At 42.4% G+C, this 14,987-nt stretch overlaps 1 protein-coding gene across 1 annotated transcript in view; it reads left to right on the top strand.

The window, feature by feature from the left end:
• ZCCHC7 (zinc finger CCHC-type containing 7) overlaps window positions 1-13,869 on the top strand; it is a 285,505-nt gene extending 271,636 nt beyond the window's left edge. Inside the window, exons 6-8 of the mRNA XM_016423801.2 lie at window positions 2,367-2,462; window positions 7,819-7,936; window positions 12,253-13,869. Of these exons, the coding sequence (XP_016279287.1) occupies window positions 2,367-2,462; window positions 7,819-7,936; window positions 12,253-12,692 (654 nt within the window). The 3' untranslated portion in view covers window positions 12,693-13,869. The remainder of the gene's footprint in view (window positions 1-2,366; window positions 2,463-7,818; window positions 7,937-12,252) is intronic.
• Window positions 13,870-14,987: the final 1,118 nt, after the last annotated feature.

Here is a 14,987-nt window from a genome sequence, read left to right as displayed (position 1 = left end):
GATGGACTTGTTATAGCCCAGCTTCTGTGAGCTGTTCCATCACTACCTGCATCCATACACGATGGGACAGTGAGCAGGGCCAGAAATGAGATAGGCAAGAATGCTGACTGCATAGTGGTCGATTTGTAGCTGTACTTGGAGGATTGTTCAGGGCTTTCAATGATCCCACACGGCTCTCTGAAACAAGCCTCCTCCCTCCTTTCTAGCCTCAGCTTCCAGGGATCCTTATAGTGGTGCCGATCGCAGTCTGTCGATAGCTGTGTGTTCCATGAATCCTCGGCGGTCTAGTCAGCTTTCTGGATTGACATTCGATCAGTGGAGCACAAACAATATGAGAATTGTGTCATTCTTAACAACGTTGGCTTCCTTGGCCACCTCTCTACGGCCATTGTTGCAGAAGCCTGAGGATCATCTTGTGTTTTTACTTTATGGGCTCCCATGACAAAAGAATTGTTTCACCAAATAGCCAACTTACTACTGATGAGCCCTTTGTGCGCTGGCCTGAACGCCCTTCCAGAAGAGTGAAAATGCTCATCGTTTACCCTTCACCAGGCTGGCTTTCAAGAGCGCAGGGACACCACACACAATGAGGCATCGAGCTGACAAGCATGTGACCCAGGAAGGAAGCACCCTAGGCATGTAGACAGTGCAACAGATGACAGACGGACGGATACCCCGCTGGTGTGCACAAGACGAACAGAGCACCTGGAGGAAGACCTCCAACACATTGATGGACTCCTTACGGAGAATTTATGGACGTGGGGTTGGAAAGTATGTCGCTCCTCCGTTCAGTCAGCTTCAGTGGCCCCCATTGCTTCTAGGCTAAAATACAGACACTTTTGCCTGGCATTTAAGCCCTTCACAAGGGATTTTATCCAACCTCTCTTTCTAGGCTGCTTACATATTACTCCTCTCACACTGTATTCCAGCCAACCCAGCAACTTCTTGTTCCCCCCAACAAGATTCCATTTCCTGTCTCTCTGCCTTTGCATAAGCAGCTCCAGTGCCTACAGTACTGGCCTTCCCAATTCTTGGAACCCCTCGTTCAGGCACCATTTCCCTTCAGATGCCTTTCCAGATTGCCTCAAGTTATTAGTCTCTTCACCCCACAGAAATGTCCATTTGTATTTATTCTTCTCGTATCCTGCATTTACTTATCTGTAAACCCACATTCCCTTGTAAGCTCCTTGAGGGAAGCAGCTGTCTTACTTTTGTATATGTATCTCAAAACCCTAGCACAGTGCCTGGCACTTAGTGGGCATCTAATGAATACCTCTTGATTCAGTGAGCTGAGCTTTGCTCTGATGGAGGGAATGCCTACATCAATGAAATATGGACCCATTAAAGCCTTAATATTAAATTAAAATCTGCCAACCATTGCCTCCGATTTTGCCCTCCAGGGTCAAGCAGAATAATTTGTTTCCACATGATAACTCTTTATGGTTTTCTTTTTTAAAACTATCATACTTCCCCTGAGTCTTTTCTTTTTCAACTTAAACATTCCTGAATTATTCAACCAGCTCTTCCATGATATTTTAATCCCTCTTAAAATTTTAGTGGCACTCCTGAATAATCTAGAGCTTTTCACTATCCTTCCTTAAAATATAGTATTTCGAAATGAACAGTTTTCCAGATGTTGCTTGACTGTGTTTGGGTACAACAGGAATGCTACTTCTCTCATTTTGTACACAATAATACATTAATGCAACCCAAGTTCACATTATTTTTATTTACATTATACTTCCTACAGCTTTGAGATTACATAGTCCACTAAATGTAGATGGTCATTACCAAAGTCTTCTAGAATCAAAACAGTATTTTTACAAGTGAAATTAGTTTCCATTGGGCTCTTTTTGCAATCAAGTAGAAATATGTGAAATATAATTTATCCTTCTATTTTCCTCTGAGTTTTAGTTATAAGACTTTTCCCAACAATTTGAAACCTGAAACACATTGTAATCTCATAATTAGATCTCTCTGTGATTTCCCTTTCCTAAAAGATTGAATATATGTGTGAGAAAACCATACACACCTCATCAGCCAAGTATATTTAAACACTTTCTCCGATAGGTATATAAATAAAGACTTTAATTTAGAGTACATTGCCTTATCATAAACAAAAATACTATAAGTACTTCTCTTAATGATAATAGTTCACATTTATAGTAGGATAGTAAGGATCCCCAGAAGAAAATTTGACAACCGTTACTTCAAAGGAGCTTCCCCCCACCCGTCCACTTAATAAGCATTGTGTTGGCGGGAAGCAAGGTGTTTTTGTTTTTATTTTTTGGAAAAGGTGAGCAAGATTTTCGTTTTAAGATGTCAAATTTATTAAAACAGAATTTTCACAATTATCTGTGTTGCAGACCAAACCTGGACCACCCAAGAGGCCAAAGACTTATTTAGGACGATCAGCCTTAGTATACTGCTACAACTGCTCTCGGAAAGGTCATTATGGATATGTAAGTTTTATAGCTTTCTACCGGAATGCTACTCATACATGACATGAGCTGGTCGTGACAAATTCCATCTATCTGGAGTGGTAACTGAAAGAGTCATAGAAAAGGAAAGTGTAACTTTAAATATATACTCTGCTTTAAATTTGGAGAATTCTTTTCAAATGTGATATATCAATTTGTACCATCCACAAAATAATTTGATGTAATCACCGTGTTCCCTAATTTTTTAAAGTTGTGAGCAAGCAATTATATGGCAGAACTATAACTTCTTAAAGGCAGGTAATGTTTCTTTTTTATCTTTGTATCCTCACTGCCTTGCATAATGTCCATACGAGCTACATAAGACTGGACGCACATGAATTCGAATTAATGGAATCCAATGAAGCTGCATCCAATTTTGACATTTTAAAGTTTCAAGAGGAAGTTTAATGTGGTAGAGAGTTAGCCTCTGAGTTGGAGTCATATCATGATCACCTGCTTAGATCAAAGATGTCAAACTAGCTCCTTCCACAGTACAGCCAACCAGATTTGAATATAATTGGGAAATGTTTTACAAAATAAATTTAAAATGTAATACAACATAGATCATGTTAATTTATTGTTTTCTTAGTGAATACATGACCTGTAGGGATAAATTTAAATTTGAATTTGATACCCCTGCCATAGATCATTTAACCTCCCAATACTCCCAGACAGTTCTCTAAGATTATAAATTGTCAAGAAGGTGCCAGTTTGCATTAGTAGAAGAAGTTCCTCGCCTGGAGTTTCCTATGCAAGTGAAATTCCCGGTCCAGTTTAAAAAATGCTCTGCATAATTGTTATGGTGCATTTATGTTCATTATAGTAATAGATGCCAGGTAGTTCTCACAAATGAGTCTATAGCATTAATTTTATACAGCCAAATCAAGTTTTTAATTTTTATCTTCTTATTCTCTAGATAAAGTTTCATTGTTCATCTAGGTAAAGTTTTCCTTGTTACCTTGAACAGCTTAACCCTTTTAATATACACTCATAGAAAGACACTGGATGTGACTCCTAAAAGCCAGCTACTGGTCTATCTGGCTACCTCGTCAGAAGTCTTTAATTAGCTCATCAAGCTGTGCCCTTCTTAAACTAGAAACTTTTCTACTCTGCTGTCTAGAGTTTTCATTTCTGAGATTGCATCTCACTCATTTGAAATGTAGTAAAATTCATTGTGATATTTTAAGTACCCTTGAAATTTCCCCAGGAAGATCTTGAACTTCTCTAAGTATACTATAATAGATAGAGTCAATACCTCTAGGTCTTATTTGTTTAATTTGCCTGTTCTAATTTGTTACGGGCATTTTTACTTTCAGGTTGATGTTCACATAAAGAATGCTTTTTAAAAATTATAGTTGCCTGATGGCCTCTTGAGTAGTAATCTCTTTAAAGCAAGACTTCAAAAGAATGCAGTATTCCCATTTTATTTTCTCAGTTAAAAAGAAAAATAAACTGTTATGTTTGGTCATATGTGCTATTATCTGTTAATGAAGACAAAAATCTGTTATGAGTCTTTGAAATTTATCCCTGGAAATCTAGGATTAGGTAATTTTAAATTTATAATATGAAGTTGACATCCTCATACCAGAGACAACTCTCAATTATCCAGATTTACAATGGAAGAAAAGCAGTGGTGTAGATAATCCAAAAGAGTAGATAATATGAAAATAATTTATATGAACAAGTATAGATTTTCCATACTGATGGAAAAGACTAGTGATGTGGATAATCAAAAAATAATTTACATTTGACTTTGTAAAATACTTCTGTATAATATAACTCCAAATGACTGGATTAATCTGAACCAAGTGTGATCCAGATATAGCAAAAACCAGTCTAGTGAAATGTCTTGAAATGTTCCTTTCCTCCAATTTATTCATGCATTTCAATTCAGAAAAATTTTATTGGGTTCCAACTTTGTGCAAGGCACTGTGCTAAGTATAATTAAAAAGGACTAAAGAATTATTGCTCAAGCAACCTCCACAAGAAGCAGTATGGAGAAAATTAGTCCCTGATTCCTATAGTGCTCTAAAATTAATTTTATGTATATGGAAGTCATTAGTAATAAACGTTTGAATTGCAAGCCAAAGCTTCTGTTCATTCCATCCTGATATAATAGAAAGAGCACCTGAATTAGATCGGAAGATCTGAGTTTAAGCTGTGACTCGACTGTGAGCATGACCATGAGTGAGTCACTTGGACGCCTCTATTTTTCAGTTTTCTCAACTCCAAGATACTACTAACATAGTGTACTTGCCCTGCCTTGCCTCATAGGTTTATGAGGAAAGCATCTAGTAGACTTTAAACTGTCATATAAATAATAACCATTATGTGTCAAACATTGTGCTGCCAAAGGCCTTATTTTGAAAGAAACAAAGAAGTCTTTATTTGACCTGCCTAGTTTTGTAAAAACTTTAACAAACAATGGAAATGATTTGCCTCCTTCCATGTGGTTTGATCAACAAACTGTGGTAAAAAGGTACTACTGGTGTAATAACTCAATTATTCTCTGATCCTTAATGTCCATAGAGTTTATTAATATTTACTTGAACAGGAGAAGGCAGACAGATAGAAAGAAAACTAATTTTATCCTACCATGTGGCCAATTTCCCCAAGGACTTCTTAGCCACCTTCCTTTAGCGGCACACCCAAGAGAATCCAGAGTTTACTTCCTGGAAGCCCCTCTTTTATTCTTTCCCTTTTACTCCCAGATCAATTTTCCAATCATTTCCAAGTGCCTAGGTCACAGCCCCATGACCCACCCTCAGTGGTGTGATGTAGGTGGGACCCTGATGCGTGATCTCAGGAGAGGGCTCCTCTCACACAGTGCCCCCCCCCTTTGATTCTTTGGGAGACCAGCTTGTTAAATCTCATTCAGGTTTTTTGGGAGATTAACATGTCAGGTCTTCCCAATGAATCATTCCACATATGTAGCTTATACCTCTAAAGCTTCCCTTACTAAAGTGTATAAAATATTGTTCTTTACAAAGAGGGAATTACAACAATTTGGGGATAAGAGGGAAAGAAAGGAAAAAGAAAACAAAAAATGATTGATAGATGCATTGACAAAAAGCCAATGGGGGGAGGGGGGCACTCCCCTTTAGCATAAGAGTTTACATTCAGAATAAATGATATGTTCAACCCCTTTTAGTTAATCAAAGTTCACTCTGGATCTTTTGATGTAGTGTATAGTTTCTGCAGGCATCCTTATGACATCTTCTCGAGAAGATCCACTTCCTTGATTCAGGGTGTTGGCAATTTTATTTTCCTAAAATGGTTTTGAAAGATCTTAAACCTTGGATTGTAGGATTAACTATGCCCTGGAAAGCAGAGGAATAAATTGATCTTTCCTTAATGTGGTAAATAGTATCTGTCTAAAACCGAAATCCAGCATCATGTCTAATAGAGATAAACTAGGGGTCTTTCTGGTAAGGCCTAAGTAAAACAAGGATGCCTGTTATCACCAATATTATTAACAGTGTTAGAAATCCTAGCTATATAACCAGAGGAAAAAATAGAGGGAATAAGCATAGTTAAAAGAACATTGGGGGAGGGGAGTACTCATCACTTTTTGAGATTAATAAATTGGTCTACACAGAGAATCTTAGAGAATCAACTAAAATTAATTGAAACATCTTAATAACTTTAGCACTTCTACATATTACCAACAAAACCTAGTCTGAGTGATAGAAAGATAAATGCCATTCAGATCATTATAGTATGTAAATGTCATGACATATTATCATGCCCTATGAAATGTAGAAGGGGACTGATTCATCAACACGGGGGGAGAGTTGTGAACTGTGATGCAGAGTAAAGGGAGTAAAATCAGGATAAAACATTTAAAGGGATAGATGATATTCCTATCAAAGATGCAGATAACAAAGCTAGGAGGAAAGAATAGCTAGCACACCCTGGAGAGCAGGGGCTGTGGGCAGAAGAATCTTGGCAGACCTAGAGCAGGTCTAAGCAGATGAAATGCAGCAGGGATCACTGTAAGCTCTCCTACCTGAATACAAAACTTCAACTTCACAAGTACATGATGGAGATGGGATGGCCATGAGTCAACAGTGTGCCGTGAGAGGCAAAGCAAGCTGCAGCAACAGGGGCAACCGTCGCTGGTACTCTGCCCTACGTGAATCCGGAGTATTTCTTCGAGTCCGAGCACCCCGGGTTAAAGAGGACATTGATGAGCTCAAGAGCATCTAGAAGAGTCCTAGACTTGTGGGAACCTGGTGAAGAAAAGGGGGGGCAAGTGGTCGTTGTCTTCTGGGCTTCAAAGGATTGTCATGTAAAGGAGGCATCAGGTGCCTTTTTGGAAAACCCCCTAATCACTATTCGCACCCGCCTGCTACCCAGAGAGGCTGTGAGCCCTCCCTCCTAGGAGGTCCTCAGCCTCTTGTCAGGAACGCCAGAGCGAGTTATTGTTGAGTTTCCTCCCAGCTCTCGATGGACGGCCGCTCCCAGAGAACGTCCTAGAGAAGCTTTCTTTGCAGCTCGCGGAGAGCCTCTAAGGTCTCCTGCAGCCCTGCCATTCTTGATGTCTGTAACTAAGACCCTGAGGTGGGAGATGGAGTGCTGGCAGCAGCGTTAAAAAGATGTCTGAAACCCAACAGTCTTGGAGAGCTCGTGACGTTAGATTGAGTCAGTAGCTTTACCATATTCCATAAACGACGCTCCCACGGGGAATTGGACTGTACGCTTGCAAGGCCCAATGACAGGTAGAAGGCACTAGTGCTTACCATAGCTAGAGGGACTTGGGATCCCAAGTAATGATCCAGTGAAGTGAATTAAGAGCCCAACGCGAGGTTCCAGACGAGGGAAACGTACAAACTCAACACAGTTCCTGCCTTCAAAAAACTTTAATCCCCAGCATTTATGTGAAGATGTCAGGTTTACAAAGCACTTTACATATATATTCATTTGATTACAATAACCCTTGAAGACATGTTTTTAAAACAGTATCCCCACCTTACAGATAAAGAATCTGAGTCCCAGAGAGGTGACTTGCCTAAAGTCACCCAGCCAGTTAATGGAGACCCCAGAATTGAATCTGCTTCTCACTCCGTGTCTAGTGACTGTCCTGTCCTAGCCTGCCCCCAGAGCAGGTGGTAACAGCACACCCATTCGGCTCACCAACACAATTTGGCTCTGAGGTAGCCTCCCCTCAGGTGCTTTCTGCATGTACCCTCAGATGGACTGACAGGGAGCTCCCAAATAGGTGGCAGACTGGTTCCAAAACTGGGGGGCACTTGGCTGTCTGTAGTCTAGACTAAGCTAGTAAAAATGACCATTTCTAAAATGATTCTTAAGTTGTAATACTAAATATAACTTTCAGGAGTGCACAGAGAGACGAATGTTAAGTGGGACCTTTCCAACCGTACCATTCATTTATTACTATGATAAGGAGCATGACATCCAAGACCAAGAACAAAGAATACAGTGGAAGGTTGAAGGTATGTGGAGGGTATCTTAGTGAATTGTTTTTGCAGCCATGCCTGTGATCTCTTTGCATGCGCCAATATACTTTGCTGTGCCCGGGCCATCCGTTTAGTAAAAGTGGGCCCCCTACGATTGGAGAAGTCATGGCAGCCGCCTCCATGTCCACTTGATGGTTCTATCCTGATTTCTCCATAATAGTCAATGGAGTACATTTCTAAAAAGGTTTGCTACAGTCTTTGGATACCCAGGTTTTAAAAGATTGTTTTAACTTGACCTTGTTTTCTTTAAATAAGTACATTTTCCAAGATCTGTATTTTACTATGATTTACCTCATAGGACCAAACAGATATCTTGCTAACAGAATCTTCACACTAGCTTATAAGAATTAACCTGGTCTGGGCCAGGATTGTCCTCAGGGCCAAAGTAAAAACTGGCACCGATTAATGCCTGCTCTGTGTCAGGATATGCCCGTGACCTCATTTGATCCTCACAACCAGCTACTGCCTATATGACCAGTAAGAAAACTGGCCCCAAAATGGAAATATACTTCCGTGTAGAGACCGGGCCTAATAATGAGTATTAGCAGCAGAGGCCAGACCTCATGCTTTGTATGCTTTCTGGGATGCTGCCTCCTGCCTCTCCGGGTAAGTTAGCCAGCCCTCACCATCCTAGAGAGCTGGAAGAGATCCCGGGTCCTCTCTTAGATGGCTTGATTAGTCACTCTTGCTAACAGGAAGGCTGTTTGTTTGTTTTTTAACTTAAATCCTTCTTAGTCTAAACTCCTCTTCCCCAGTTCTTCTCCCTGTGACAGTGCAGAACACCTGTACTTCACAGGAGTTACAAAGTCACCTTTCACTTTCATTTGTTTTTTAATTACGTTTCCTAACTTTGTTTTAAAATCATTGCCATGTCTAGATTTATACAAATAACAGCCGGGCCTCCCTTTCTACCAGAGAACAATTAGGCAAAAATAGCTGAACCAGTTACCACATTCTGTAACTATAGGCCCCTTCTGTACATGATTTCCTAACCTTTTGGAAAGCTTTCTTGCTCTCTTCTGGACTTCTTCCATGTTCTCCATGCCCATTTTACAAGAAGTTCAGTGCTTAGTGAGTAGAGAGAAAGAATTATTTCTCAGCTCTTTTTTTCCCTAACTTTTTTATTTTTTTAATTTATTTTTTAAATTTAATTTTCCATGGTCACAAGACTCATGTTCTTTCCCTCCCATATATGATGTACAACTTCACTGGGTTTAACATGGGCCATCGATCAAGACCCATTTCCTCATTATTAGTATTTGCACTAGGGTAATCTTTTAGAGTCCACTTTCCCAGTCAAAGCCCCACTGACCCATGTGATCAAGCATTTGTTTTTCTTCTGTGTTTCCTTTCCCACAGTTCTTCCTCTGGATGTGGATCGTGTTCTTTCTCATAAGTCCCTCAGAATAGTTCAGGATCACTGCATTGCTGCTAGTAGAGAAGTCCATTACAGTCAATTGTGCCACAGAGTATCAGTCTCTGTGTACGATGTTCTCCTGCTTCTGCTCCTCTCACTCTGCATCACTTCCTGGAGGTTGTTCCAGTCTCCATGGAATTCCTCCACTTTATTATTCCTTTGAGCACAACAGTATTCCATCACCAATATATATCACAATTGGTTCAGCCATTCCCCAATTGAAGAGCATCCCCTTGTTTTCCAATTTTTGGCCACTACAAAGAGCACAGCTATGAATATTCTTGTACAAGTCATTTTCCTTATTATCTCTTTAGGGTACAGACCCAGCAGCACTATGGCTGGATCAAAGGGCAGACAGTCTTTTATCGCCCTTTGGGCATAGTTCCAAATTGCCCTCCAAAATGGTTGGATCAATTCACAACTCCACCAGCAATGCATTAGTGTTCCTCCTTTGCCACATCCCTTCCAGCATTCATTACTTTCTTCTGCTGTCATGTTAGCCAATCTGCTGGGTGTGAAGTGGTGGTATCTCAGAGTTGTTTTGATTTGCATTTCTCTGATTATAAGAGATTTAGAACACTTTTTCATGTGCTTATTAATAGTTTTGATTTCTTTAACTGAAAATTGCCTCTTCATGTCCCTTGCCCATTTATCGACTGGGGAACAGCTTGATTTTTTTGTACAATTGATTTAGTTCCTTATAATTTGAGTGATTAGACCTTTGTCAGAGGTTTTTGTTATAAAGATTGTTTCCCAATTTGTTGCTTCCCTTCTTATTTCTCAGCTCTTAAATGCCAGTTTTATATTAACTCCACCATGGCATAGATAAATAAGTCCCTTGTGATCTGCAGAGCTTTTTGTTTTGTGCATCTTTTAATAATCTTAATAATTTAGGGTCTGGTCTTGGAGGTTATTTTGCTCAATTTTCTGTGGTTCATTTTTGTTTCTCAAGTACTTTTCCCTTTACTTAGTAGATTTTGTCTGGTTTTCAATTGACCATTTCTGTAACATATCATCATCATTTTCCTAGTCTCCACTTGTCTCCCTAACACCAGATGGCATTCCACCAGGTTCTGACAAAGATTTTAAATAACAACAATTTCAGAACAAATCTTTTAAGGAGTGTCACCATCCAGTGAGCCTCTGACCACTGCATTAGAGAACACCCAGGCACCCCAGTCCTGACATCCCAGATCTGTCCCGAGTGCAGAATGTTCTGTTGGGGTTATGTCAGGAGCCTTCCTGAAGACTGGATGACAGCTTTGCCACAAGGTTTTTTTCACTGTTGCTTAAATTGATCGGACAACTTTATTTCACAAAGTTAATAACAAGAATGATGAACATCTTTGTCCAGGCTCTTTTTCTAAATGCTTTACAGTTATGGAGCCTCTTAACAACCCTGGAATGTAGCGGCTATTATTCCCATTTTACAGGTGAGGAAACTGAGGCTGAGAAAGGTTAAGTGGCTTGCTCAGCATCACACAGCTACTAAGTGTCTGAGATCAGATTTGAACTCAGGTCAGCCCGAGACCACGCTCAAGGTTGGATGCAAATTAAAATGATCACTATTCAGTTGTGTGCCTAAGATAATCCTCTAAATGTCAAAGAGATGTAAGAATCTTTTTCAGCTTTAGCAATAAGGAATGTAGCAATAGCTCACTTTAAATTCATCTTTTTTTCCCAAGCATGTGCCTCCTCTTACATGAAGCCTTTCCTGATCCCCAGGTGCTAATCCCCACCCCACATTACTTTATAGTGACATTATTTATCTGAATAATGCTTTCTTAATTTATTTTAAAAACATTTTTCCTTGTTGACATGATTCATTTTCTTTCCCTCCCCCCTCCCAGAGCCGACAAGCAATTCCACTGGGTTGTACAAATGTTGTCACTTGATACCTATTTCCATAGTATCCATTTCTGCAAGAGAGCCGCCTTTTACAGCCGGAACCCCCATCCCTGTACCCGCACATACAGGGGATCAGCGCAGAGTCCGTGCGTTAACTGGTCCCACAGTGTCCCATCCCGAGGGCCTCCTCTGCCTTTGTCCCTGTCTGCCTTGGCAGTCCCCGAGGGAGCCACTCGGGAGAAGCGGGGCTGGAGCCGCCGCAGGGAGGGCCTGAGCGAGGCCCTTCCAGGCCAGGCTTCTTTCCATGGGCTTCTCAGTGTGCCAAGGGACGGGAAGCCAGAAAGGACCGAGAATACCCCGAATGACGGGATCAAGCTTAGACCGGATCCGAGTTAGGCCAGCCAAGTGAAGCCCTCCCAGCCAGGCCTTCCCCTTCTGAGGGGGATAAGCTGGCCTGAGGACGCCAGAAGCCGTGGGCTGTGAGGGGACATCTGTTGCCTCAGTGGTCTGTTACAGCCTTTGGAAAGTTCGGTGGGAAGTGAAGTCAGACGAGAGCGTCACAAAGGGGCGTAGTTAGCTGAGCACGAGGGAAACTGGCCTGGCCTGGCTCAAAACAGATCCAAAATGTGTGCGACTTCCTCTAGGAGGGATGCGTTCATCAGGCCAAGGTTCGCCTAGCTGTCTACTCGAGCTGCGTCATTCTGATGGACGGGAGCGTCTGCCATCTCTTCTGTTGCTGAGAGTTTTTGTTGCTGCTCCTTTTCCCCTTAAACATAAAACTTCTATATCCTTTTCCTCTGAAATATAAGGTTTTATATTTATGAACCTATGATATTTATCTAGTATTATTATGTATTACATTATATTATAAGAAATATAAAAATAAAGGTTTTACATTTAAGAGGAAAAGGAGCAATAAAAACTCTTCATGTATTTCTAGCACTTTCCAATTATAGGTTGTTTATAGGCCACATAGTAGAGTGGGTTTCTCCACTTTCTGAATGTGAAAAACACTTTTGTTTTCCAGAACTTCAAAAAAATGGAGATTTTCCGAGGCCAGTCAAGAGAGCCCATGTGGAACCAACAAGCAGGAGTCCCTTCCATAGAATGAAGAAGAGACATACGATAGAGGAAGACCACAGATGGCATCAAGAAAAGAAACATCTCAGAAGAACCAAAATGAGCAATTGGAGCAGTAGGAGCCACGGAAAGAAATACAGGAGGGATGTCCAGAGGTGGTACGACGGGGAGGAGGACTTCATCAGAGGACCCAGAAATCACTCCTCCTCCCACAGGTCTTCCCACTTTGCCCAACGGCACCGGAAGATGAGGGGAGGGGAGCTCTCCAAAAGGGGCAAGTGGGAGCAGCATAGGAAAGGGGAGGGTCAGAGAGTAGAGGAGGAGGAGGAGAGTTTATTCCTCATTAAGCAGAGAAAGAAGAAGTCCAAGCTGAAGCACAACTGCTGAGGCGGCAGAGGGTGGTCCTTGGGGGCCTTGTCTGCCTGCGCCCTGGCATTGTATTTTCTTACCTCATTCAAGATGTGAGATTTTTTATATTCCAGCCCGAAGGAAGCTAAGCTCCTCCAACGAAGATTACTGAGCTCTTGGCTTCTATTTTTAAGCAGATGATTTGCTGTTCTCCGTGACCAACAAGTTGTTTATTGTATAGGGAGGTAAAAGGGTCAGAGCTTTCCGTTTCCAGGGCTGTGCCTATGGTAGATTGTACTTTTGACTTAGAAGCCCGGGAATGAGAAAGCGTCGTTTGGGGGGGTCCTTTTTTAAGAAGCCGTTTTAAATACTCTTTACCAAGAGAGAGTTTATTATCTGTCACACATCTGAGTCCACCATTTTTTAAAAAGTAGCCTTGAAATTAAAAAAAGAAGTGAGCATTAGAAAATGGACTCGGTCATTTTCAAGATTCTTTTTTTAATATTGGGACCGTTTAGAAGCTTTTCTGCTCCGGATCCAATTTCTCCTGCTCCTAAAGCATGTTCTGAAGTCACCTTTGGTAGGGAACATGACTGTGTGGCTTTGAAAATGAGCGCTATGTCCCAAGCCGCCCGGATTACGAACTGATTGAAGGACTGAGGAGACGGGGAACCTGAGCCTCGGGACGGAAGAAATCATATGGGTTTGACTAGCCAAAGGAACAAAAGTTCCAGCAAATGTATTCAAAGGAGAATAAATCAAGATCTCTTCGGAATCACTAAAGAGTGTTTTTCCTCAGGGTGACAAATCACTTTAAAGAAGTCGTCACCGATTGTGTAAAAACCTTTTCTAAAAAATAAAGTCACAACATTTATCTTAGCGTGAACTAAAATTTCCTGGTTTTTAAAGAAACAATAAATTTTTTGTATTTTGTTATTATATTCCAAATAAGTGAATTGGATGCCGAGATAAAATAACAGAGTAGTACAGTAAGTAAATTTGTTCTTTACATTAAAGTGATTAGATTAGACAGTGTGGGAGGACAAGGTTAATGGAAACCAATCTAAAGGCTTCCCGCATCCCCACCCTCCACCCTCCGTGTCTCTATGTTCCCGACCTAGCTTGGGTGGCCCGCAGCGAATCCCTGCGGAGCCCCCAGAGAACACGTTGTTCTTGTACATACCTGCCTCAATAAAGCCTCGTTGATAAACAGTCAGATGTTGCCAACATTCTATACAGTACCAATAAAGGCCGTTCTACAGTGTGCTCTAGTGCTGTCCTCTCCCTGGGCTGTGGGGTCTGCCTGGGGGTGGCCCCGGGAGAACCCCGAGGCGCAAGCCTTCAGCCATCCGGCATCTCCGGCCACCAGAGAGACTGGAGAGGGCCGTGTGCCCCTCTGGGCCCTGCTGGAGCAGCTCTTTCCGGGCAGCTACTGTGGGGTGTGGATTCAGGGGAAATGGTGTTACCGGGGCCATTACGAGCGGAAGCAGCCCGTGGCACTGTGGGAAGGCTGGAGCAGCTTGCTTGTATCTTCTCTGGCCACGTGTGAAACAGACAAGAGCGCCAAGAAGCCAGGGCGGAGCCCTTCTCGGCGCCAGCTTCCTCTCGTCAGACTCCTGCGGGACCTCTCGGTCCCAGCTGTCTTTTGGCCCTGGCTGGATTGGTTCCCGAGGGAGTTCGGAAGCCCCCCAAGGATTTAAACTATAGAAATAAAGGGTGGGGGCAGAGCCACTCCCAGGGGAAATACCAAGTCTAAATGGGGTGCAGGGGGCGGGGCTAATAATACCTTAGTGAGAAGGATGCCCCGTATGCCACTCACCCAGGCCGGGATGCATTATGGGAATCCTTGTAAAACCCTTACCTTCTGTCTTGGACTTGACATTCCGTATTGGCCGCCGAGCCGTTAGGGCTAGGCGATAGGGATTGAGTGTCTAGCCCGGGGTCACAGCTAAAGAGTGTGTGACAACATTTGAACCCAGGACCACCCTGGGTCTGGCTCAATCCACCGAGCCACGCCGCTGCTTCTAGAAGGAAGCCAAGAAGGAGATTCCAAGAGGCAGAGGGTAAGGAAGGGCGAGTATGGCGTGCCACAGGCATTGGATGGAGGACGCTCAGGGCAAAGGGGCTAGAACCGGGTAGGGGCTGAGGATCTGGCAGCCAGCACGCAGCTCTGGGCCAGAGACTAGGGAGGGGGACGACCCGTAGAAGACTAGAAGGGCAAGAAGGAGCCCCTGGAATGGACGGATCGTGGGGCCAAATGTAAGATCCAGGGGCAGCGGAGATGAAAGGGCAGGGCAGGGCAGGAGGAGAGGGATGGGGCAACCTTAGACGAGG

This window comes from Monodelphis domestica, chromosome 7 (genome assembly GCF_027887165.1).
Source record: "Monodelphis domestica isolate mMonDom1 chromosome 7, mMonDom1.pri, whole genome shotgun sequence".
Lineage (NCBI taxonomy): Eukaryota > Metazoa > Chordata > Mammalia > Didelphimorphia > Didelphidae > Monodelphis > Monodelphis domestica.
This window is presented reverse-complemented; position numbering and strand designations above follow the sequence as displayed.